Source organism: Myotis brandtii, unplaced genomic scaffold (assembly GCF_000412655.1).
Source record: "Myotis brandtii unplaced genomic scaffold, ASM41265v1 scaffold115, whole genome shotgun sequence".
Classification (NCBI taxonomy): domain Eukaryota; kingdom Metazoa; phylum Chordata; class Mammalia; order Chiroptera; family Vespertilionidae; genus Myotis; species Myotis brandtii.
The window spans coordinates 19801834-19827526 of record NW_005353967.1 but is presented as its reverse complement, the minus strand read 5'-3'; the positions used below and the strand labels follow the sequence as shown (position 1 = coordinate 19827526).

Genomic DNA, 25693 nt, shown 5'->3' with positions numbered 1-25693 from the left:
ATACAAGCTGACAGAATTATCTAAAATTCCACATTTCAGAAATATTTTAAAATTGGAAATATCCATAATTTTTTTGATGTCGAAACCTAATCTCACCATCCATTTGTAGGAAAATATGATCTGACTTGATGTGAGTCCCTATTTATTCCATTTAATATAAATATCTATATGTTTCATTACTGAAATGCTAACACTTGTCCAGTAGTTACATGCCCTCAACTGGCTTTCTAAAATTGAAAAAACTAAGGATTCTGAAACATATCTGGTCTTGGGGGTTTCAGATAATGACTTATGGGTTTATAGCACAAAGGGTTATGTTTGTGAATTGAGATAATACACATTAAGCACTAAGGACAGGGCCTGAAACATTTAAAACTTTTTTTTGTAACCACTATCAAAATATAACTTAGATAGTAAAAATGGAATTCCATAATTAACATTAGAGCTTTTGGAGTGGAACCTAGCTTTCTGTACTTAGAGACTGAAATATCTACTGTACAGATATGATGAAACAGACTCTATCTGCTTACTGATAAAAAAAATTAAAAACGCAAAACCAGTATTTCTGCCTCAACAAGCACTCTGGCTTCCCCACCTATGTCCTTGAGGTTGAAACTTTTTGGAAAGGCCCATACGAAAAACAAACATCTTAAACATGGGAATTACATTTTCCCCACATCTGTATTCCCTTCCATGATACATGCACAGTTAACTAACACAGATCACAATAATATCAAATGTTTATTTTTGGGTTCTGACTCTATGCCAGGCACTTTGCTAAATGGCTTATATACATGAACTCATAAGTCTCCTAGAAGGTATATATTATTTCTATTTTATAGAGAAGTTAAATAATTCACCCAAGGTGGGATCTGTAACTCTGTCCAATTTAGCAGCCACAAGCCATATGTGGCTATTTAAATAATTTAAAATAAAAAATTCTGCTCCTCTGTCATATATGCCACATTTCAGGGGCTCAATACAAATATGGCTAGTAGCTTAGCTTATGGGAAAGTGCAGATGTAGAACATTTTCATCACTGAAGGAAGTTCTGTTGAAGATCTCTGTCTATATCATAAGCTCATGCTCACTATAGTATACTATAAGTGCTCAATAATCTCTCTATATAGAAAGCCAGCAACCGGAACGCCGAAACGACTGGTCGCTATGATGCCCACTGCGGCCAGCCAACCAGCCCGATTGGGGGCGGGACTGGCCGGCCAACCACCCGTGGCCCCTCCCCGCCACCAGCCCGGGCCCCCGATCAACTCCCATCAGGGCGGGCCAGCTGGACCCCACCTGTGCATGAATTCGTGCACTGGGCCTCTAGTCAATAACTAGTGACTTAAAATAATGAAATAAAAGGAACTAGCCTCAGGATTGGTAAATATAATCAGCTCAATATTCTAGAAGTTTATGTATATTCATAGAGATGACCTCAAAGAATCAGTTTTAAAAATATGAATGGGAATGGTTAAAATCCTCTGCCAAGACAAGAAAGCACATTGGTATATTTTTAGAACTTTCAACCACAAGGACTGGAATCCAAAGGGTTTTCTGGTTAATTCCCTATGGTCAACAGAAGGTAACAGTCCACAAATTAATTAAGATATATGATTTGTTTCATGATGGCATTTTAATTTTAGTATCTATTTCAATTAATAACTATAAAAAGAATCCCTTATTTCATTAATAAACATTATTTTAATGATACTTCTAAAATATATCCTACTCCTAACCCTGTGTGATTATATGTAGCTTAACCTTGTTCAGTGGTTTAAAATCTGATGTGATCTGTAAGTAATAATATCTGAAATTAAAGATGTATCTGGATAGACTGTGCTATTGTTTTAAAATCTGGATTGATGGGGAATATACTATTGAAAGTGTGGAATAAAATAGTCACAACTAATTGAACTCACCCTTTCAAAAGTTTCGGGCCAAAAGGGCAATGATATTTTCAAGAGTTTTTGATTCAAAAATTTGAACACCAGCAGATAGAGGCTCAGATACAGATGATCTGGGAACCTACTAAATTTGTGTGCAAAGCTGTGCATATGTGTATTTCTCTGAGTACAGGGTTCCTCGCTTTCAAATCATTAAAGGGATAAATTGTCTGTGACCTAAAAAGGGTAAGAATGGCTATAATCAAGACTCAGAAACAGTTAAAAAGGAGATAGAGTAAAAGGCATCATACTTATTCTGAATACTAGATAGTGTTAAGAAAATTTAAAATTTAAATAGAATTTTGCTTGCCCAGGTGACATTTAATATTTCAGTGTTAATTTAGAAATTTTGTTTCAAGTTCAGCATTATACTCATGTCAAATATTACTAAATATTTTCAATTTAATTGCTATTTTTAAAGTGTTTTCTCACATCAGGAAGAAGTCTTTTGTCTTCAAAATAACCTAAGGAAACACAACATAGTGACATTTTTTAAAAGAACAAAAGTCTCCCCATCACTTAAATCACAGGGTAGTACTGTATCACAAGGTCTTCACTGGCAAGCGTTTGTTTGGGATGGGCTTAATAACTGACATTTGTTCTGTTTCTCATGAGTAATGTGGTCACCTTAAATTAACGCTAATAAAACTGTATAGTAAATCATCACAGACGCATATAAAAAGCACAATGCATATATTATATACACATAACAATCATAAACCTGGCAAGAATGACTAACTGGCAGTTTTACCAAAACCTTTGAAGATTCAAACACAATCCAGAACGTTAAAAAACAGACTGTTAAGGTAACAGGATGGCTCCAAGGAAAATGACCCACAGATAATCATCATCCCAGATTCTCAGGGCCCATTTTAGCTTCCTCTACCACCCTAGACCAATTCCAGTAAGAATAACGTTCCTGCAATAGCAAGTACTGCAATCAGAAACCTTACACTCGCAGCTCTTTTAGGCACCCTAAAACAAACATAACAAAAAAGTACTGATGAATGCTACAACATGGATGAACCTTGAAAACATGCTAAATAAAACCACATATTTTATGATTCCCTATGTTGTCAGAACAACTCAATGTCAGTCTGCTTAGAATAAAGCTAGTCAATGTGATGAAGACAAAGAGTGATACTCTACTTCACAGGCAATGAAGTGCTAGGATTTTAAGTTTCAAAAGTTCTGAAACTTAGAAGAAAATTCCAGACAGCTAGTAACAAAAAGATCCAATTTTATCTTTAACAATAGCAGCAAATATGAAAATGTAAGGGAAAAATAAAACTACAATTTTAACTTCATTAACAAAAAAATTTCTTTCTAGATCACGACCACGATACCTCATACACTTAAAAAAACAAAAAATCCTCACCCGAGGATATGTTTTTTCATTGGTTCTAGAGAGAGGAAGAGGGAAAGAGAGAAATATTTATCAGTTGTCTCCCATACATGCCATGCAACCTGGGTATGTGCCCTGACTAGGAATTGAACCCATGACCCTTTGGTGCACAGGATGACACCCTAACCACTGAGTTACACCAGACAGGGCTCATATACTATTTTTAAAACAAGAGGCAAGCATATGCACTTTTAAAATGTCAATGAGAACTGTCTTGGTATGCCTCCTAAGCCCAAAATGTTTCATAAAGCTATATTAATACTAGAGGCCCGGTGCATGAAATTGGTGCACTAGGGGATGGTGGTGGTGGTGGTGGTGGTTCCCTTAGCCCGGCCTGCACCCTCTCACAGTCGGACATCCCTCTCGCAATGGCCTGCAGGGATTGGGCATAAACCGCAGTCGGACATCCCCTGAGGGACATAGCAGTGTGCCAAGCGGTAGGTGGCCAGGGAGGAGCCCGAACTGGGGCTGGGCGCCGTGCCACCGCCGCAGCTGCCCTTGTCAGCTGTGAGCATGGCTTCTGGCTGAGCGGAGCTTCCCTCTGTGGGAGCGCACTGACCATCAGGGGGCAACTCCTGCGTTGAGCGCCTGCCCCCTGGTGGTCAGTGTGCGTAATAGCGACTGGTTGTTCCGTCGTAATGGTTGCTTAGGCTTTTATATGTATAGATAAGCAGAGACATTTTGCTTTCCTTTACAGACAAAAATGTACTACTTTCACAAATATACTCAATGTTTTAAAAAACAATATAGTCAATCCACAGAATGGGAGCAAAAATTTACAAATTATATATGTATTTGATAAAAGACTTGTATAGAACTTTCAAATTAGTAATAAAAAAAATTTAAAAATGGCCAAAATATCTGAATGTTTATTTAAAGAAGATATGTTAAGTGGGCAATAAGCACACGAAAAGATACTCAACATCAATGCGATTAGGGAATGCAAGTCAAAACCATGAGATACCACTTCACACCCACCAGGATGGCTATGATACAAAGACAAATTGTAAGAAGCATTGGTGGTGATAATGTAAATTTGTTATGACATAACAAAAGGCATAATAAAAATGCTTTGCTTTCAAGTGATGCATGCTACAACAGGGATGAACCTTGAAAACGTGCTAAGTAAAAAAACCACATATTTTATAATTCCATTTACAGTAAAATGTCCAGAATAGAAAATTTAGAGAGACAGAAAGTAGATTAGTTATTGCCTAGGTCTGGGGGAGGTTTGGAGGGGAGATGAAGAAAGACTACTAATGGACACAGGTTTATTTTGGGGGTTATGAAAATATTCTGCAGTTGACTGTATTGCTTAGTTACGCTTTAAATGGGAAAACTATATGGTATATGAAGTATGTCTCAAAATATGATTTAAAAATCATTTTGAGCTACAAAGTACTACAAATCTAATGATGAAGCAAATAATTTTCTTATCTAATCCTTCTGAAGTATAATTCCTCTCTTAAAATAGCTAGTATAAATTCAGTTGCCTAATCCAGCTCATTCTCCTCTGTCCAAACAAAAATCCATACTTCTTGCCTCTTCTACAAGTCTATTCAAGATGACTGCAGTGCTATCTGAACAAAGGCACAAGCTCATGTCCATTCAGGAGGAGGCCAGACCTGTGCAATCTGGACCTCAAGTTCTCAGCTGCCTAGAAATACCCTGAAATCCTGAGTAGTTTTAAAAGCAGCAATTTCAGGTTATCAAAAACAAAATGTAAGTTTAATCTTTCTCAATTTCCTATTGCCTTTAACTCAAACCTCTTTCATTACTGAATTAAAGATCCAAATTACGAGAAATGCAATTTGAAAAGTTTCCTTTGTAAAGAAAATGGGTTAAGGATTTAAGAATGGCTTTCAAATCAATTGTCTAGAAACTGCCCAGAATAATATTTCATAAAAACAAATCTGACCATGTTACTCCTTGATTAAAATCTTACAATGGCTCTATACTGTTTTTAGGGTAAAATTCAAATTCCTTGGCAGGGCATAGAAGGCCAACCCTAAACTTTGCTTACTTTCCAACTTCCTTTCTCACTCTCCTCCAGATAACTAGGCTGACTTTTCCTGCCTCTACTAGGACTCCTGCAACATGTAGTTCTCTTCACCTATGTCCTTTGGGTCAAAGTGGAATATTCCTCCAAGGGCCCACTTTACATATAATGACACCTGTCTATCTCACAGCTCATTCGCACACTGCCCATGTCTTACCCCACCATACTCTAAGAACTCAAAACACCAGGACTGCACCTTTTTATGCTTAAAGAAAAGGGGGGAGGGAGTACTAATCATGTCTTTATCCCCATCACCTATTATAATTCCTAGCAAAAACATGAAAAACATTTAACAAATAGTTATTAAATGAATAAACTGAGCAGGGACATTTTAGTTGGGTAGAATTCTAACAAGCAGAAAAAGGAGGCAAAGGAAAGGGAAGAGTTAAAGATAACCCTAAGGTTTTGGGCCTGGAGTATCTTGAAGAACCATGCGCCTAGCAGAAAGGAGAGATTTGAGGAAGTCCTGCTGTACGGGGAAATGAAGGAGTTTGGTTTTAGAAATATTTCATGTGTGACATATTGGCCCCCAAAAAGTGATCTCATTTCCCCCCAAAAAACGACTTCATAATGTATGATACAATAAATTGTTAACTATCTATCTCAATAAGGTAGAAAATGGGTAAAGAAAAGGAAAAGCAATCCAAAATTTATTTAATAATTTGACTGCTTTTCATCTTTGATATGCTAGTATTTTGAGTTTTAACTCTGGGTACAACGCACAAACTGAATAGTTGTGCCTAAACCATCAAATGTTACTACCTACTATCTAGAACACCTGCTTAGATCCATCCCTAACACTAGTTTTAATCTTCATTCACTATTAAAACTATATACTTTCCTGATTTTCAAAAATACTGTACGTATTCCTAGACCATAACATTTGCTTCTTCTAATACTTAGAAAAACTAGCAGCATACACCATTGTAGATAGTTAAGTACTCTTTTATAAAAAGCTATTTGTTCTGGCTGAGTTTAATAATAAAACATAAAATATATAATAGTATCATTTTAGGTAGGTTTTAAGAAACCCTTTTCAAGGATTTCTATAGCTTTTTCTTTCTTTTTTGTATACATGAAGAGAAAATTGAAGCCCAGTCAAGAAAATTGGACCTCTATTAACCTTTTTTTGTTCCAGAAGAAATAAAATGGAAGTTCCAAAGGTAATGGTCTGAGCATAATATAATGAAGTCTAATAAAATGTTACTGCCCTAGGATTTTTGCTAAATTTCCCTAGGCAGTGAAACTTTAATAATTGTTGGAAAGCTTTGAACATTACAGTATAAAAATTTTAAAAGAAAGCAAAGGAATTCTAACGTAGACCTCCTTTTTGTCTTAATAGTGCATTGATGCCTATATTCCCACGGTGATGCTGTGAAAATACCATATGTATCTAACTTTTCTATTAATGGCACCTCAAATCATAGGCCCCATCATGAGTATTATTGTCTAATGGAGTCAGTGCAAAATAAACAGTTGATTGTAGAATCAGAAAAATGTCAGTCTTGTACGAAGATAAAATTAAATCTTAAGTTTTAAAATTTTTTTTATCTTTCTGCATTTTTGTTACCTCTTCTTTTAGTGCATGTTTCCTCTGTTCCAAACAGATCTCTTTAGCTCGCATCATCTGCAGCGTCTCCTTAGAAACTGCATACTGGAGTTTCTCCATACGTTCAGCGGCTGCTGCCCAAGATGCTTTACCAAATTTCTTCTGATCTGCTCGCATTCGATCGTACACAGCTATTAATAACAATTTTTTAAGACATTAAGATATAAAACAACTTGATACTAAAGAATTTGAAAGACTTAGCTTTCACTAACCACATACTCAAAGATAAACACCCAAATCCTACCCCCATGATAATTTACTTATAATGGCTCTAAAATATTATTCAACAATATCTTAGATTCTAATGTCTTCTATAAAAATTTTAAATAATCTTCCTCAGAAATAACTTTATGAAAATGAAACTAAGTTGTAAGATTAACTTTAAAAATGCTCTTTCACATGTCCAGTGTCATTACTTTCAAAGTTTCTATATAAATTTTATTCTGTGATGGTTTATACATTTTTCCTGGTAATCTTAGTTGAAATATTCAAGATTATTTAAAATTATTTAAGTCCCACTAAAATTCACTTCTGTGGATGACCTTATTTCCTGTGACCTTGAGAAAGTAACTTGTTAGTTCCAAGAGTTTAGAAAATAGATTCCATATAATTCTCTACATAAACAATGTTATCATTTGTGAATAGGAAGGACTATTATATTTCTTCCTTTCCAAACTATATACATTTTATTTCTTTTTCTCATCTTATTACAACCAGCTAAGATTTACTATATTACATTCAATAGCAATGGCAAGCGTGAACATTTCTTGACTTTTTACCTAGTTTATGGGGTATTTAGTCTTTTACCATTAACTGAGATGATGTATTTAGGGTTTTTGTAGATGCACTTTATTAATTTAAGGAAATTCCTTTCTGTTCCTAGTTTGCTGAGTTTTTTTTAGCACATGTGATCTTATATTTTGCCGAATGCTTTTTCAACATCTACTGATCATGCTTTTTTTAAATTAAGACTAGAATTTCTCAACACCAGCACTTTTGACATTTTAAGCCAGAAAATTCTTAGCCATTATGGTGGGCTGTCCTGTGCAACATAGAATGTCGAACACAATCTCTGGCCTCTGCTGGCAAGATGCTAGCAATACGCTATGCTGTTGTGAAAACCAAATATGTCTCCAGACACTGCTCCGTGTCCTTTTGTGTGACACATCACAACCAGTTAAAAACCACTGCTTTAGACCTTCAATACAGTAGAATGCATTGATTGATGTTCACATACTGAATGAAGAAGGATAAACCCCATTTGGTCATGATTGTTAATTTTTAAATATTTTAAAATTTGCCAATATTTTGTTGAGGATTTTTGCATCTATCTATGTAGAATGTAGGTCTATCGTTTTCTTCTTTTTTGTACTGTTTTTGTGTAGTTTTGGATGTAGGGCATTGCTGGTCTCATTTAATATAAATTGGAAGTGTTCCTTTTCTTTTCTATTTTCTGGAAGAGATTGTGTAGAAAGAGCTGCATTACTATTCAGATATTTGGTAACATTTGCCAGTGAAACCATTTGGGCCTAAAAAATTCTTTTTTGAAAGATTTTAAACTACAAATCCAATATCTTTAATAGTTATAAAAATATTCGTTATTTATTATCAACTTGTATGAATTGTGGTAGTTTGTGTTTTTCAGGGAATTCTTCCATTTCACCTTTGTTAAATTTGCATGTGAAGTGTTGTCTGTAGCATTTTCTTTATTATCCTTTTGATGCCTGCAAGTTCTATAGCAATATCTCATCTTAATATAATGTATTTTTAAATGTAAAGTATTTTCATGTGTACTTGAAATAGACATGAAGTAGGAGATGATGACTGGTGGCAGAATAATAAAGTATATGTGATTTTCAAAATTCCTTAATCATATTATACTATTTTTTCCCAAAAGACTGAAGATGGGGAGAGACAAGTAATATGGCTTACTCAAACTTTTGCCACCTGCTTAGGCAAATATCTATATTTCAGGACCAGGAGAGATGGGACACGATAACCTTGGTGATTAAAACTATGAGTTTAAAAAGTAGCAATAGCATAAACGTCAGACACTTTTGCCAGCATCTATGCACAAAATCACTCACATCAACATTAAAACAAAAAGTATTACTAACTAAAACGTACCTTAAAAGAATGAAAGAAAGCACTTCGTAGTCAAACACTACACGTTAATTATAATTCCATCTATCTAAAGCATTTTGTTAAATCTAACAAACAAACCATATTTACTTTATTCTTTTACAAATAAAAATCATATATAATTATTGACAGGTTTTATTACAGCTATCAAATTTCACTTTGTATAGAAGTGAAACATCTGCATAAGAACCTGAACACATTCTATACCATATTAATCACCAAAACAGAATTAAAGATTTGAAGATTAAAAAATAAAGCTCAAAACCTATTAAAAGGAATAATGTCCTTTCATAATAACAAAGGTAAAACATAAAAAGCCCAGAAGTGAACTGAACAAGAAATGTGTAGGACCCAGATAAAAAACCAAAACTAAAACAAAACAAAAAGCCTAATCAACTTGAATAAATGGCATGACATACCAACCACACTTTCCCCCTACAAATTATCCTATAACATGTTTATTTAATAAAGCATTTACTCTTCCTCATGAATATTAAAATCCTCTTTCAAATCCTAAAACATTGTAGTTTTGATCAGAATTATATTAGTTTGGGAAGAAATAATTCTAACTTAAAAAAAAAAGAGTATATGTGATTTTTCAAAAGGGTTATAATACTATTTTAGTGAAGAATAATTGAGTATAGCCAAGATATTTTAAAAAATAATGAGAGGGGTTAATTGATAAACTAGGTAATAAATTTTGTTATAAAGTTACAATTACAGTATAAGAACAGAAAAGACAGTCTAGAAAGAAATCTAAGCATATAAAAGGATTTTTAGTAGGTTTTAACTATTTGGAGGAACACAGAAACTTACTTTAGAAACTATAAGTTAACATAATTTAAAGATTAAAAAGGAAATCATTCTTAAAAGCTGATAATTTTTACAAATAAAATTTGTATAACAAAAAATGTTAAAAGGAAATTTAGGAATAGATATTTGCAACAGATGTCAAAACTATACAACTATAATAGAAATATAATAAAAATATCAATGAATATATTAGGAGCTCTTACAGATCAATACAAAAAATACCATAGAAAAATAAGCAAAAATGTTAAATGAAAAAAGAATATGCACATACCAATTATTACATGAAAAGAAAAAAGATCAACATTCAATAACCAAAGAAATGTAAAATTTAAAAACATGATACTAGTTTCACTTATCAAATTGTTGGTTTTGTGTGTTTTTATGACAATGCCGAAGGATGTGGAGAAATCAAGGAAAAGTATTCTCATTCTGCATTGGCATTCTGAAGGGATAAATTGCTTTAAATTAAACTTAAGAAAATGTGGATTTGATGAAAGAATCACCTGAATGTTAACCTGTATTAACTGCAGGTAAAGAGAATAACAGATTATTAATATAATGAACAGCCCTGAGTTTGAATTCATATTAAGAAGCCACTGAAGAACTTCTATGGCCACCTATGGAAGGAAGTTGAAAGACATGAACCTTCACAGAGTTTGCCCTATGTCTCATTTGGCTTGTCCTGATTTGTATCATTTATAAGTTCTAAGAATGTGCTTTCCTGAGTTCTTGAGTCATTGTAGTGAATTACTGAACCTAAAAAAGCTATGGGAATCCCCAAATTGGTAGCAAGTTGGTTAGAAGAGCAGATGGCCTGAGGACCCCCGCCCCCCCAAATGAGGGAATAGTGCCCGAGATGAGGATAGTCTTGTTGGAGACTCACCGCTGTGCCTTTAAATTGTGGGGTCTGTAATTGTGAATGCTTAGTGTCAGAACTGAATTATACTATATCAATATCCCATTACTAATATATCTAGAAAAGACTTTGGATATAACTTTGTTAATAGTGATCTTCCTTCCTAATTGTTACGACTATTAGTGATTTTCATATACTTTTCAACATAGTTAATGTGAACATAAAATATTTAAACCACTTGTTTTCAAAATTAAACAAGGATAACTTCACTGAGAAACTCACCTTTTTGAGCTTTAGCTGTTATTTCAAAATATTTGACAGTAAGATCCTGAATAGAGAGCACAGCCATGTGAGCTTTCCGCTGCCAATCAGCATCTTCTTTTTGTAAACTTTCAATTCTTCGGGGACCCAGATAATCATTCTCCATGGAAATCTTTAGAGAGAGAACAAGAAAAATTAAGTTCTGCCCATCCGGTGTTGCTCAGTGGGTAGATGTCGCTCCATTAACCAAGAGGTCACTGGTTCGATTCTAGGTCAGGATACATGCCCAGGTTGTGGGCTCAATCCCCAGTAAGAGGCATGCAGGAGGCAGCCAATAGATGATTCTCTCTCATCACTGAAGTTTCTATCTCTCTAACCCTCTCCCTTCCTCTCTCTAAAATCAATAAAATAAAACATTTTTACAAAGTTCTTTTCTTTCTTTTATTCACTTCTTAAGCATTTACTGAATGCTTACATCAGGCACTGTGCTTGATTCTAAAACAAAGAATACTTGTTTTTCCCTGCTTTAGAGTGCTAGCTATTAATTCATAACACAAGAAAATTAACACTGTTGAAGATCCTGACATAAAATTTGTTCTCCCTTCATCCTTCTCTATCTTCTTTTTCATCCTTTCTTCCTCCATATATAAACAAAAGGCATTTAGCACACTGTTGTAACTGGTTATTTTGGGGTGCTGAGATCATGAGAAATTTATTTCCTCCTTTGTGATAATTATATTTTCAGTGAGGTTAAGAGTTATTTGTGCCAATAAAATACTTATTTAATAAATGATAAGTAAAATAAAAACTCAATATTTTAAGACTGATAATACATAAAAACCAACCCATCTACCTACTGAAGGGCTCTGGAAAAAAATAAAAATTTAGCTTTGTATTATTTACGAGAGTCATGACTGAAACAAAAACACTAAGGAAAGTTGAAAATCAAATGATGGATATGGATATACCAGGTGAATGCTAAAATAAAATTAACTGAAATGACAATATTAATATTAAGGTATATAAAATCACCACATAGGTAAGTTTAACATGGAAGAAGGGTGCAATCCAGCAAGAATATCAATGAACTCTTTATACACATTCCATCCTACTTTATCATATCTTGAGAAAAAACTGTTAAAAATGAAATGAGAAGTTAAAACCATGAAGAACGTGAAAATAAAATATACAGAAAAATGTTGATACACTCCTGGGATACTTTTTAAAAAGTTATCAAGTGTTACAAGCCTTGGTATAAAAATTGATAATAAGTTTCAAAAGTAGAAACTGTACAGGACATATTCTCTAAATTGTGCAATAAATAGAAATTAAAAGTCTAAAACCAAAATAAAATTTTAATCACCTGGAAATTTAACACCCAATGGAAGGTAACATTTACTGTTAGCTATAATATACTTGCTCCTTAAGCAAATGAGGAGTCTTCCAGATAGAGGAATAGTGTGCCCAGCACACAGTGAACAATTTATTAGCAGTGTTAAGAAGGACAATGCCAGAGAAGAGGGAAGGGTCAAGAATAATCCAAGATTACTGGGGGGAAATGTGTATGTGCAACTGGCATTTCCTTAAAAAGTAAACAGTGAAGGGAGGGATAGCTTATTTCAAAAGGAAGAAGACAGAGGATTTCGTTTTGCGTATTTTAGATTTGACTTTGCAAAGGTCATGGCCAGAGATATAAATCTGGGTCACCTTGACACACAGAAGACATTTAAAGCCATGAGAATAAATGAGGCTACCTAAGGAAGTCACAAGGGAAAGGCTCATGGCTGAGCCCTAAGTTCATTCCGGCACTCAGGTTGGGTGAAAAAGTGCATACAGAAACCAAGCCAGAGGTAGGGGGTACACCCATAAAAGTGTGGAATTACATAAGGAGCAAGATTCAAAGGAGGAGAAATCGATGCTGTCACACACTATTTAGGGATCAAGTAGGATGATAACTAGTATCCAGACTTAACAGCATCAAGATCACTGACCTTAGCCAACAACAGGTCTGGGAAATAAGCAAACTCCCTTTGCCCATTAACTCACATCACATCATCAGATCTCAGCTGAATTATTGGTTCACTTCCAAACATGTTTTTAATACGAAGAGTAATGTGGACACATGTAACAATAAATATTCTTTTGAAAGATATGTGAATTGAGGAAAATATGGTGGGGCTAAAAAACAATAAGGCTTAAGGTGAGGCCCTTTGCTTTTTGTTTTATTTTAATGAAGATCATGGAGCGGTTTGAGCAATGAAAAGAAGTATCAAGCAGAACCTATAGATGCAGGAAAGAGATGGGGCTAACAAGAGTGGGAAGGCCCTTGAAAGATAAGAAGGGACAGGATCAGAGTACTGGTGTAGGGATTTGCTTTTGGCAAAAAGACAAAGAATTCCTTCATGGCACAAAGAAAGGTAGGTTTGGGGTTTGGTAAAAAAAAGGATGAAGGGAACTCCTGTTCCATGATCTCTGTTTTCCCTTGTGAAGAAAGAGCCCAGATAAGAATAAGTTGATGCAGGAAGGGGAGAAGACACGACACAAATAGCTGCTTTTAGATGGCAGGATGATAACCACTTAGAAAGATTCATTAAATAAATATTAAAAATGAGACTAAACAGGCCCTAGCTGGTTTGGTTCAATGGCTAGAGCATCGGCCTGTGGACTGAAGGGTCCTGGGTTTGATTCCAGTCAAGGGCACATGCCTGGGTTGCAGGCTTGATCCCTAGAAGGCGGCCAATCAATGATTCGCATCATTGATGTTTCTATCTATCTCCCTCCCTCTCCCTTCCTCTCTGAAATCAATAAAAATAGATTTTTTAAAAACTGATGAGACTAAACAGGTGGTAATGGTGAAAAAGACACACACTTATATACTGCTAGTGGAACTATACAATGATTAAAACATTTTTTGGAAAGTATTTTATGATACCATACTTTTTGAAGGTATTTAAGACAATACCTTCCAAGAATAATAACCAGAGTGTTCACTGCAATATTGTGCAGAGATGTAATTTCAATTACATAAAAGAATACCCAGGAAAAAAAAGACAAAATATGTAAAGTATATTATTATTGTCATCTTTTGGGAGCAAATTATTGGTAATATTTTTCTTCCTGTTTAAAATCTGCACTTTCCAAATCTTCTTTATTATACATATATTTTTAAGCATGAACAAGAAAAAATGCTTTTATCTTTTCTTGGGTTCACAAATCATACCAACTAGACAGGCTGAAGACACACTATCCCAGAGGTTTCCTGTTTCTAGTCAAGCAAACAATAAGCTCATGTTTTCATATATAAGGCCCCAAAATTATGAGACTTACCTCTTTTTTCCAGTGTGTGGGGGAGAGGAAGTGGAGATATGGATCAGAACATAAATGTCTTCCTTATTAATTTGGAAACAGAATTATGTAAACTCCATTTCTGAGACTATAAAAATAGTACCATGCAAAGACAATTAAGCCAGTAGCAGCAGCTTGGATTCTTGATATCCAATTCCATACTCATCTAGACTAGATTTTTTTTTAAATTCTCAAATGATTACTGTATCTCCAGTTTCAAACTACAGGAGTCAAACTTAAATGATGCTACTATTGGCTATGGTTGATTTTTTTTTTCCTTTTAGATTTTCCCATGGCTAATATTTGGAAATCATCTCAATTACATAATTTGAATGCAGAGACTACTGTACTAGTAGGTGCTTTAGAGGAAACATATGAGTAACATGTATATTCTCCTCCCAAGAAACTTACAATCTAATTGAGGGTGGGAAGAGAGATATCTGTGATGAAGAAATCTGGTTTGAAATGAGGAGACTAGCTCTGCTGTGAGACCTTTGACAAAGGTCTCAATTATTCACTCAAAACAATCATGTAAATATTTGCTCAGTGCCAGTATTGTAGGTACCAGAGATCACAAGCTATTCAGCCTAGTGGAGGACATAAATACCCAAATAAAGAATTACAATCTAATCTAATAAAAGACAAACATGCAAATTGACCATACCTTCGCTACGCCTTAAGCCACGCCCACCAGCCAATCAGAGCGACTATATGCAAATTAACCCAACCAAGATGGCAGCCGGCAGCCACGGAGCTGAAGCGAGCAGGAGGCTTGGTTGCTCCAGTGATGGAGGAAGCCAAGCTTCCCGGCCGGCTCTGAGCTCCACTGAAGGCAACAAAGTTTCAATTATAGAAGGTAAATAAATCCCAGAATTAAAAAAAAGAAAAGAAAAAAGGGAGAGGCTGGGAGCTTCCGACACCAGGGCGCTTAGCCAGCCTGAAAATGGCCCTCAGCCCCTCACCCAGACTGGCCAGGCACCCCAGTGGGGACCCCCCACCCTAAAGAGGGTGTGGCCAGCCTGAAAACAGTCATCAGCCCCTCACCCAGACTGGCCAGGCACCCCAGTGGGGACCCCCCACCCTAAAGAGGGTGTGGCCAGCCTGAAAACAGTCATCAGCCCCTCACCCAGACTGGCCAGGCACCCCAGTGGGGACCCCCCACCCTAAAGAGGGTGTGGCCAGCCTGAAAACAGTCATCAGCCCCTCACCCAGACTGGCCAGGCACCCCAGTGGGGACCCCCCACCCTAAAGAGGGTGTGGCCAGCCTGAAAACAGTCATCAGCCCCTCACCCAGACTGGCCAGGCACCCCAGTGGGGACCCCCCACCCTAAAGAGGGTGTGGCCAGCCTGAAAACAGTCATCAGCCCCTCACCCAGACTGGCCAGGCACCCCAGTGGGGACCCCCCACCCTAAAGAGGGTGTGGCCAGCCTGAAAACAGTCATCAGCCCCTCACCCAGACTGGCCAGGCACCCCAGTGGGGACCCCCCACCCTAAAGAGGGTGTGGCCAGCCTGAAAACAGTCATCAGCCCCTCACCCAGACTGGCCAGGCACCCCAGTGGGGACCCCCCACCCTAAAGAGGGTGTGGCCAGCCTGAAAACAGTCATCAGCCCCTCACCCAGACTGGCCAGGCACCCAAGGGGGACCCCCACCCTGATCCGGGACACCCTTCAGGGCAAACCAGCCAGCCCCCACCCGTGCACCAGGTCTCTATACTATATAATAAAAGGCTAATATGCATATCAACCAAAGGGCAGAACAACTAGTCGCTATAACACGCACTGACCACCAGGGGGCTGACACTCAATGCAGGAGCTGCCCCCTGGTGGTCAGTGAGCTCCCACAAGGGGAGCGCCGCCCAGCCAGAAGCCAGGCTCACAGCTGGCAAGGGCAGCTGCGGTGGCGGGAGCCTCTCCTGACTCCGCGGCAGCGCTAAGGATGTTCAACTGACAGCTTAGGCCTAAGCTGTCAGTTGGATATCCCCTGAAGGCTCCTGGACTGCAAGAGGGCGCAGGCTGGGTTGAGTGACCTCCCCCGCCCCCCCGAGTTCACAAATTTCGTGCACCGGGCCTCTAGTAGAGTATGAAAAATGCCATGATAGAGTATGCTTAAGATACCATGGGAAGCACCAGCTGTAGAGTTTGGAGTGCAAAGTCTGGGCAAACTTTCTAAAGGGAATAATGAGTAAGTAGCATTTTGGCCAGATATTATAGATGGCAAACAGTGTCTCTGTGTAAAAAGGAATAAAGGTGTTTTAAGATCTTTAAGAAAAATGAAAGGTTTGGTGAGAGGAACTTAGCTATTTATAGGGAACAGGGTGAGGTAAAGGAGGGTATAGGGGGGATAAATGATAATGGGGGGAAAAATAAAGAGAAAAAAATCACTACAAAAAAATAGAACTTACTGAGGTTCATAACTGCAGAAGTTTTGGACGTTGAGGGATAGGATTTTGACAGGCACAGATGGAGAAAGAGAACCTCCTTCAAAAGGCATGCTAGAAGCAAGAATTAACCTGAGCAAAAGCCTAGAGGCAGGAAAGATTTTTGTATGATAAGAGATAGATAGCAGTCTACCCTGGCAGGGGTTTAGGTAAAATAGATAAAGGTAATGGGAGATAGGACCAGAAAAGGAGGTTGTGATCACCATGAGGCCTTTAAATGTCAGGCTGAGGAATTTGTACTTAATTTGACAGGAAACAGAAAACCTCTGTGGGATTCTTAGCAGTAAGTGGCATATTTAGACTACAGCTTAGATTTAAGGGTTCTAGAAGACTTGTTTTCTATTACAAAACCATCAAGGTTTCTGCTTTTTGTTGTGATTACTTCTGATTTTAAAGCACTCAAGTTAAAAAATATAATATTAGAATTTGCAAGTATGGAATAGTAATTTAATAAATTGAACACTGCAGCCAAAATTTTAAACTCTTACTCGGCACATTTTGAATAGAAATCCTTTTCAAAGACCTGATTGATTAAACTTTGTACCCTTTAAAGAACTTGGAAGTTTATTTTACCTAAGACCATAAGCTAGGTTACTAGATGTTTTCCCTAACTTTGAAAATCTGAAATGTATGCAAATGGCTTGTCTGTTAGCTCCAAGTTCCACCTTCTGCCCTGTGATGCTAGGGTTCAAGCTCTGCAAACCACATTTAGGCTTTGTCAATAGGTAGGGTGGGAGGAGATTTCAGGGTTGGAGGAGGTAAAAGAGATTTGCTTCTTCCCATCTGCATCACTTGACTTTACTGTTTGCTGTTCCTGTGAGCATCATCCCAGCCTCGCTTCTTCAACCCAGCATCTGCAGTTTTTTCCTGAAGCAGTTAACAGAATCCAGTTCCCAGCTTTCCCACCTTTGCAAAACCACCTTCATTGTGTGCCCCCAACCCCCAGCCCCACCTCCGAAAGACAAACCAGCACCAGCCCACCAGTGCACTATCCCCAGAGAGCAGGGTCTCTCCACTAGTGCAGCTCAAACACCAGCACTAGGTGAGCGATGTCCTCTTCCTCAGAGACTAGTTTCACCAGGACCCGGCCCATCCTCTTCGCTGATTATTAATAAAGTACATCTTTCCTTTATACCCCCCAAACCTAAGAGTGGTGGCTGTTTTGGCAATTGTTAACTCTGTATCTTACAGAGTTACATTCTTACCTTCTTAATGATCTGATTAACAACTTTATACCTAATTAACAACTCTTTATATTTAAGTCCCTCTGCTGAAGTATCCGGTTTGATTTTCCAACAGACACAACTATGGAACAGAAATTTAATAAACAGAACAAGCAGTGTTCCAAATTCAAAAATCTTAACTCAGATTATTAGCGGAAATTATTTTCACTTGCACAATTAAACACTGTACACGGAATTGAGAAAATCTGCATTATGGCTTTTTGAAGAGAAAAAGTTAAAAAATAAATCCAGTCACAATTATTTGAAGATAATTTACACGTTGTTGTTGGATTATCTTTACCTTCACTGTTCATGTACATATTACGCTTTTCAATGTTGTTTTTTACTGACTTCTGAAATTTAGTAGCTAATGTTTCAGCCAACTGTTAAAAAATGTGATTACAACTGCACCTAAGACATTAAGCGAAGATAGGATACTAAGTTCATTTCCTAACTTGGCAAATTTGAAGATGCACAGCATTGGTCATCTGGATCATGTGCTAAAAACGGTGACACCTCTGTTTTCAATTTCAGAACTAGAAAGAAAACAGTGCCTGTTTTTAGCATGGAAAAAAGAATGTGTCAGTTTAGGTAGCTAGGACAGTGAGATTCGTTTATAAATACAAATTTCTTGGCACAGAATTACTTATGATAAACACACCACTTGCTTAGATACCAGGTTTTAGATGAGAAATTAGTGTTATTCCTGTCTATCGTTAGGAGAGTGGAAAAGAAAAAAACAACTCCAATTCTTAGGTGAAACAAATTTCAGGATAAATTTGTGAATATACTGATGTAGCAGTACGAGGAATTGAATCCACAACCATCATACATGATGATGCAACCTTTCCAGGCCCAGGAGTCATCTGAAGTGACTGTTAACAGAATGAAATGATTAGCTTTGGCAGCATCTATTCATAAATGTTTATACTCAAAGCTAATATTAGATATAATATTCTCAGTAAAGAGTGTAAAATAATACATTTTTTTAAAGGTGAAATTTAAAGGCAAGGAAACAAAACAAAACAAAACAACAAAAAAAAGCTCAGGTAAGAGATAAGGACCTTAATGTGTAGTGGCACTATGTAGTTCACAGTGTGCTAGCCTATGCTTAGCCAAGCCATGTGTACTGCTGCATCTGCCTAAAGGGGGGCTCCATTCTAATCTGTCAGCTGGGGTGGGGGGTGAGTAGGTATCTTTTTTATTTCACAAAGGACTTATTGATTTACTTGGTCCTGGAGAAGGAAAGGGGTGAAGAAGAACACATTCAAAATCCACTAGGAGAAAGGTCACAAAATTTGGTGGCTATATAAAGGGATTCAACAGTAGAGGATTCCGAGAATTAAATAAATGATTTGGAATATGAGGAAGCAAAAAACAGCCAATCAGAAAAGCAAAAAGCAAAAAGAATCTAAAAATATGAAGATAGTGTAAGGAGCCTCTGGGACAACTTCAAGCATACCAACAATCACATTATGGGGGTGCCAGAAGGAGAAGAGAGAGAGCAAAATACTAAAAACCTATTTGAAGAAATAATGACAGAAAACTTCCCTTACCTGGTGAAAGAAATAGACTTACAATTCCAGAAGTGCAGAGAGTCCCAAAAAATAGGAACCCAAAGAGGCCCACATCAAGATACATCATAATTAAAATGCCAAGAATTAGAGACAGAGAATCTTAAAAGCAACAAGGGATCACCTCAAGGGATCACCCATGTGACTATCAGCTGATTTCTCAACAGAAACTTTGCAGGCCAGAAGGGAGTGGCAAGAAATACTCAAAGTGATGAATAGCAAGGATGTACAACCAAGATTACTCTACCCAGCAAAGCTATCATTTAGAATTTAAGGTCAGATACAGAGCTTTACAGACAAGAAAAAACGAAAGAAATTTATCACCACCAAAACAGTATTATATAAAATGTTGAAGGGTATTCTTTAAGGAGAGGAAGAAGTGTAAGAATGCAAATGTGCATTACCTATGGACACAGACAATAGGATGGTGAAGGCCTAGGGTTGGGCAGGAACCAGGTGGAGGGGGGCAATAGGGGAAAAAAAGGGGGACATCTGTAATACTCTCAACAATAAATATTAAAAAAAAATGTGGCATAGCCGTGGCCAGGTGGCTCATTTGGTTGGAGCATCATCATGTATGATGGTTGTGGGTTCAATTCCTGGTCAAGGAACGTACCTAACTTTCCTTTTTTTTTAAAAATATATTTTATTGATTTTTTACAGAGAGGAAGGGAGAGCTTTACTTTGGCTTTTCTAATTTATGCCTTTTTCCTCTTGCCTTACTGAACTGTTGAGAACAGACAATCTTGCCTTGCTCCCAATCTTAAGGGAAAGAAGTCAGGTATGATGTTAGACTTTTCATACATGCCATTAATCAGGCTGAAGAAGTTCCCCTCTCCTCCTAGTCCAGCCGTGGGCAAACTACGGCCCGCGGGCCGGATCCGGCCCGTTTGAAATGAATAAAATTAAAAAAAAAAAAGACCTTACCCTTTTATGTAATGATGTTTACTTTGAATTTATATTAGTTCACACAAACACTCCATCCATGCTGTTGTTCCGGCCCTCTGGTCCAGTTTAAGAACCCATTATGGCCCTCGAGTCAAAAAGTTTGCCCACCCCTGTCCTAGTCTGTTGACTTTTTATGATGAAATTTTTAAAATGATTTTCTGCAGCTGTAGAAATAACATTGTTTTTTTCCTTTATTCTGATTATATGGTGAGTTACATTTATTTATTTTTGAATGTTAACTCAACCTTATACTATTTCTGAGATAAACCGAAACATGTCATATCATCCTTTTTATAAATTACTAGATCCTATTTTTAATATTATGTTAATGAATACTGCATCTACATTCATGATGGATGTTAATCTGTAGGGTTTTTTTTTTTCCTGTAAATGTCATTTGGCTTTGGTATCAGAATAATTAATGCTGGCCAAAAAAATAAGTTGGAAAGTGTTCCCTACTTTGTTTTCTGAAAGAGTTTGTGTAAAACTGGTATTACTTCTTCCTTAAATCTTTGATAAATCCTCTAATGGTGTCATCTGGAATTGGAAGTTTTCTTTGAGGGAAGGTTTTAAGTTATGAATTCAACTTTGTTAATACAGGGCTATCAAAACTTATATATTTCTCTTTGAATCCATTTTGATAGTTTGTATTTTTCAAAGGTTTCCATTTCATCTAAGTTGTAGACTTTATTGACAGAAATTTGTTCATATTCTCTTGTTAGCCATTTAAAATCTGTAGAAATTTTAGTGATAGCTATACTTTCAGTAAAGTGATATGTGGTTCTCTTTTTAAAAAATCAATTTAGCTAGGCTTATAAAATATAACAACACCATTAAACACACTTGTCTGACAAACTGCATGAGCTCACAAACTAAATCTAATACTTCTATCTAAACCTTCACAAGGGTAAAAAGAACAGAAGAGTCATACATAGTTGATTGGGCATTTAGGAGCAATATCACAAAAACAGCAATAAAGTAAAATACCATATTTACCTTTAAAAAAGTTACAAATTTAAAAACTTTTTTGTCTATTCCTCCTTATCTATATTCTGCTTTCCAGGAAAAATGAAACAAAATGTAATGCTAGTGGATAACACAGCATGACAAGTAGGTTCAATCAATTTGCTAATGTCAATACTCAATACAAATCTTGATATAATTAATATGAAAGCAAAATGCACATAGATTCTGATATGGGGCCTCCATGTCATTCAGTTCATTCCTGCCTTTCAGGCAATTTCTCAAATGACAAAAATCTCTATTTCATTAAAAAATTTGGAGGATGTTCTGGTGCCTACAAATTACTACATTATTTACAAGTCACTATTTTAACCAAAATACCAAGTTTATGATAAACTGACTGACAACCCCGATATTTTTCAAAAGTATTAATAAAGGAGTATGAGATTCATTTCTGTGCTGCTCTATATTCTGATTCATTAGTAAAGGGGGAAAAATACACAGACATACCTCATTCACCTTTTCGTAATTTTTCAAATATACTACTCATCTTTGCTCCCAATCATAAAGTTCCCAGAGTAACTGCTAATTTCTCTTTTTTTTAAAAATTGATTTTAGAGAGAAAGAGAGACAGAGACACAATGATTTGTTGTTCCACTTATTTATGCATTTATTGATTGCTTCCTGCATGTGCCCTGACCAGGGATTGAACCAGCAATCTTGGTTTATTGGGACGAGGTGATGACGTTCTAACCAACTAAGCTACCTGGTCAGGGCCTAATAAAGATGCACACCTGAGAGGGAAGAAAGGCGTGGATGTGCTCCAGAGAGAGCCCACTGCTAATTTCTCAAATACACATTTTTTATATAATTTGTTCCAATTTAAACCATTATGCAAAAACACAATTTTCATGTCCTAGATCAGCAACATTTCCATGTGAATTAAACAGAGTACAGTTATTTGAGGTCAGCTATAAAACCCAATCCTTAAAACATTTGCCTCAAAAAATGTTATACTTTACACATGAAAATTAGGTATCATGAATTTGAAAGCTCTACCATTAAATCCTTGTAACTTTCAAAACAAGGTCTTCCCAAAACAAATGTTCCCAACTTCTGGTAAAGAAGTCTGGGACTACCTGGTACCCAAAACATTAAAAGGGAGACAGGAGTAGAAAGAGATGTAAAGGAAAGCGGGCAGGGGAATCTCTCACTGTATTTACTTTCTAGGCTGCTCTCCTGGCTACTCAGTAGAATTGTCTTTTGAGATGCTCTACATAGCCCAAACCTATCAAACTAGAATCTTTGTGAACAAAGAACCAGATATGTACATTTTTATGAAGTTCCACTAGTAATTAAAATGCATGGCCAGCCAGGTTGAGAACTATGAAACAGGCAGGCTACTATTTAGGTTTTAAAAAAATACCTTGATCTGCTGTCTTCGTAGCATGGCAAGTTCTCTCATGTCTCGGAATGGCTGTAGTAAATACTGATAGAGTTCAGTTGTGGCTTCTGCAAGGCTGCTGTAGGCTTCATCCTCCATCTGATACAAGTTCAGAAGCTCCACCATGCTCTCTGTATTCTTGTGCTTATCCAAGAGCTGTGGAACAATAAAGTTTTACTACAAAGAAATCCGAATATATATATATATAAAAGAAAGAAATGATTATAACAGCCTATAAATATTTGCTTTTGCACCCTATCATGAGGACATGGGAACCCTGAAACACAGAAGCAAGAGGGAACAAAAAGCTCCAATTGCTTTTTATCCTTCATATCCATGCCTTAGGTGTATTATTCAAGACGCTGCCTGAATTATCCTTTTCAAACTGTTTTCACCATATTATTCCTGTGCTCTGTATTTTCTAGGACTCCATACTATTTATTTGTCTAGTTAACGCTTTAAAAAAGTTTTCCATGGTCTAGTACCTTTCTCCATATTTATTTTTTAAAAATTTTATTGCTAATCTACAAGATAGCTATCAACTCTTGCCAATGTTATTTTACTAATTTCCCCAAATCTTCTTGCCACTCCTTTCTTCCTCCCAATTTGGAACTCAATTTAACTTTCTTCATTGCTCATGTATGTATCTATGTATCATTCATTCATTCATTCATTCCTCAATAAATATGGGCTGAGATCTAACATATTAGGCAGTGGGCTAGGAGCTGGGCATACAAAAGCATGGTCCCTTTCCTCATGGAATTCACAGTACTGCTCCATTTAAAAACATTACACAAGAAAGAAAGAAAAAGAGAAAGAAAAAATAAAAACATTACAGCCCAGCCTGCATGGCTCAGAGGTTGAGTGTTGACCTATGACCCAGGAGGTCATTTGCTTCCCCCCGGTAAGGGCATATGCCCGGGGTTGCGGGCTCGATCCCATGTGGGGCATGCAGGAGGCAGCCGATTGATAATTCTCTCTCATCATTGATGTTTTTATCTCTCTCTCCCTCCCTGAAATCAATAAAAATATATAAAATAAAAACATTATAAACAATAATACATGTTATGAAGAATATTATGTTTTAAGAGTATAAAAGTAACACAATAAAATGATGGGTCCCATAAAAAAAAAGGGCAGGAGTTGGTGTTATATAAACTGCGACCTACTTTACAGAGTAGAGAGAAAAGGCTGTCCAAGGAAGTATAAGCTGAAATTTACAGGACCTCTAAAAGAACCATGTGGCAAAAATAAAAAAAATATTTTACTTATTTATTCTTAGAGTCCATTTACTTGGTGACAGTGTCATCTACCTACAGGCACAAAATTCTGCTATTCTTTCTGATGCCTAGTTTCCACTACTACCTTCCTTCTTCAACTTCTTGCGTTAGCTATCACATTTTGTTATACACAATATTATGCTAAATTTATACTTCGGGATTCACTTCCTTCCCAGGTTCTTGACCACAGTGCAGCAGTACTAGGGCACTTAGTATTCTGCCTACTATATCAGTAATAATCATGGCAGATCGGATAATCTACATTATAGTGCTTTTATAACAAAAGTACCTTATAAATATTAGTTATTCTACTGTTTCAAGGCTATTATAATTCCAACTTTCATGGCTAACATGGAGAACTTCCACTTCTACTATCTCCTGAGTAGTTCCTAATAGTCCTCTTAAACCAACTCTCCCTCTGACAATAACTATAAACTTGGGCAAAATATTATAAAACAACTACCTAAAGGTACTATAGAGTGGCCAAAAGTAAGTGAGAACAGAATTTGGTAAAAGAGTGGATTTAGGATATAGGGAATTAAGGATTACTATTAGGTTTCTGGCATTCATTGAGACAAAGAACACAAGAATAGACATAAGTTTTTAGAGGTAAAGATTATAGATTCAGAGACACTCTCCAAATTGCTCTTTAGATATCCAAGAGGAGAGGTCATGTAGGGAATGCAAAATGTCTAAGATCAACTTTATCTTTAAGAGGTCTACAATCTAACTAGAGAAACAAAGAACAGATATAAAAGTAAAATAATGATTGTAAATAACAGTAAAAGTTTAGAGAAAAAAATGTATCAGAGTAAGCTAAAGCAGTTGAAAAAGGTGTTCTAAAGCTAGGATTTGAGTTGGGTCTTAAAGGATAGGAAACACTAGGGAACCCTAGTACACTGCTGGTGGGAATGCAGACTGGTGCGACCATGATGGAAAACAGTATGGAGTTTCCTCAAAAAATTAAAAATGGATCTGCCATTTGACCCAGTGATCCTACTTCTAGGAATATATCCTACGAAACCCAAAGCACAAATCAGAAAGAATGTATGCACCCCTATATTTACAGCAGCACAATTTGCAATAGCTAAGATCTGGATACAGCCCAAGTGCCCATTGGTAGATGAGTGGATAAAAAAGCTGTGGTACATTTATACCATGGAATACTATGCAGCAGTAAAAAAAGAAGACTCTATTACCCTTTGAGACAGCATGGAGGGACCTAGAAAGTATCATGCTAAGTGAAATAAGCCAATCAAAGACAAGTATCACATGATTGCACTCATATGTGGAATCTAAGTAACAAAATAATGTTACTGATGAATGGAGTGGATCCAGAGACATGGAAGCATGGAACAGAGTGAGGAATCTCAGAGAGAAGGTGG

General features: G+C 36.6%; 1 protein-coding gene across 1 annotated transcript in view; it reads right to left on the bottom strand.

Moving 5' to 3' along the window:
* The window catches only part of JMY (junction mediating and regulatory protein, p53 cofactor), a gene marked incomplete at its 5' end in the record, with an annotated part of 63441 nt that overhangs the window by 16906 nt on the left and 20842 nt on the right, over window positions 1–25693 (bottom strand). The window contains 3 exons of the mRNA XM_005858164.2: window positions 6981–7150; window positions 11113–11263; window positions 23011–23184. Coding sequence (XP_005858226.1) covers window positions 6981–7150; window positions 11113–11263; window positions 23011–23184 — 495 coding nt within the window. The remainder of the gene's footprint in view (window positions 1–6980; window positions 7151–11112; window positions 11264–23010; window positions 23185–25693) is intronic.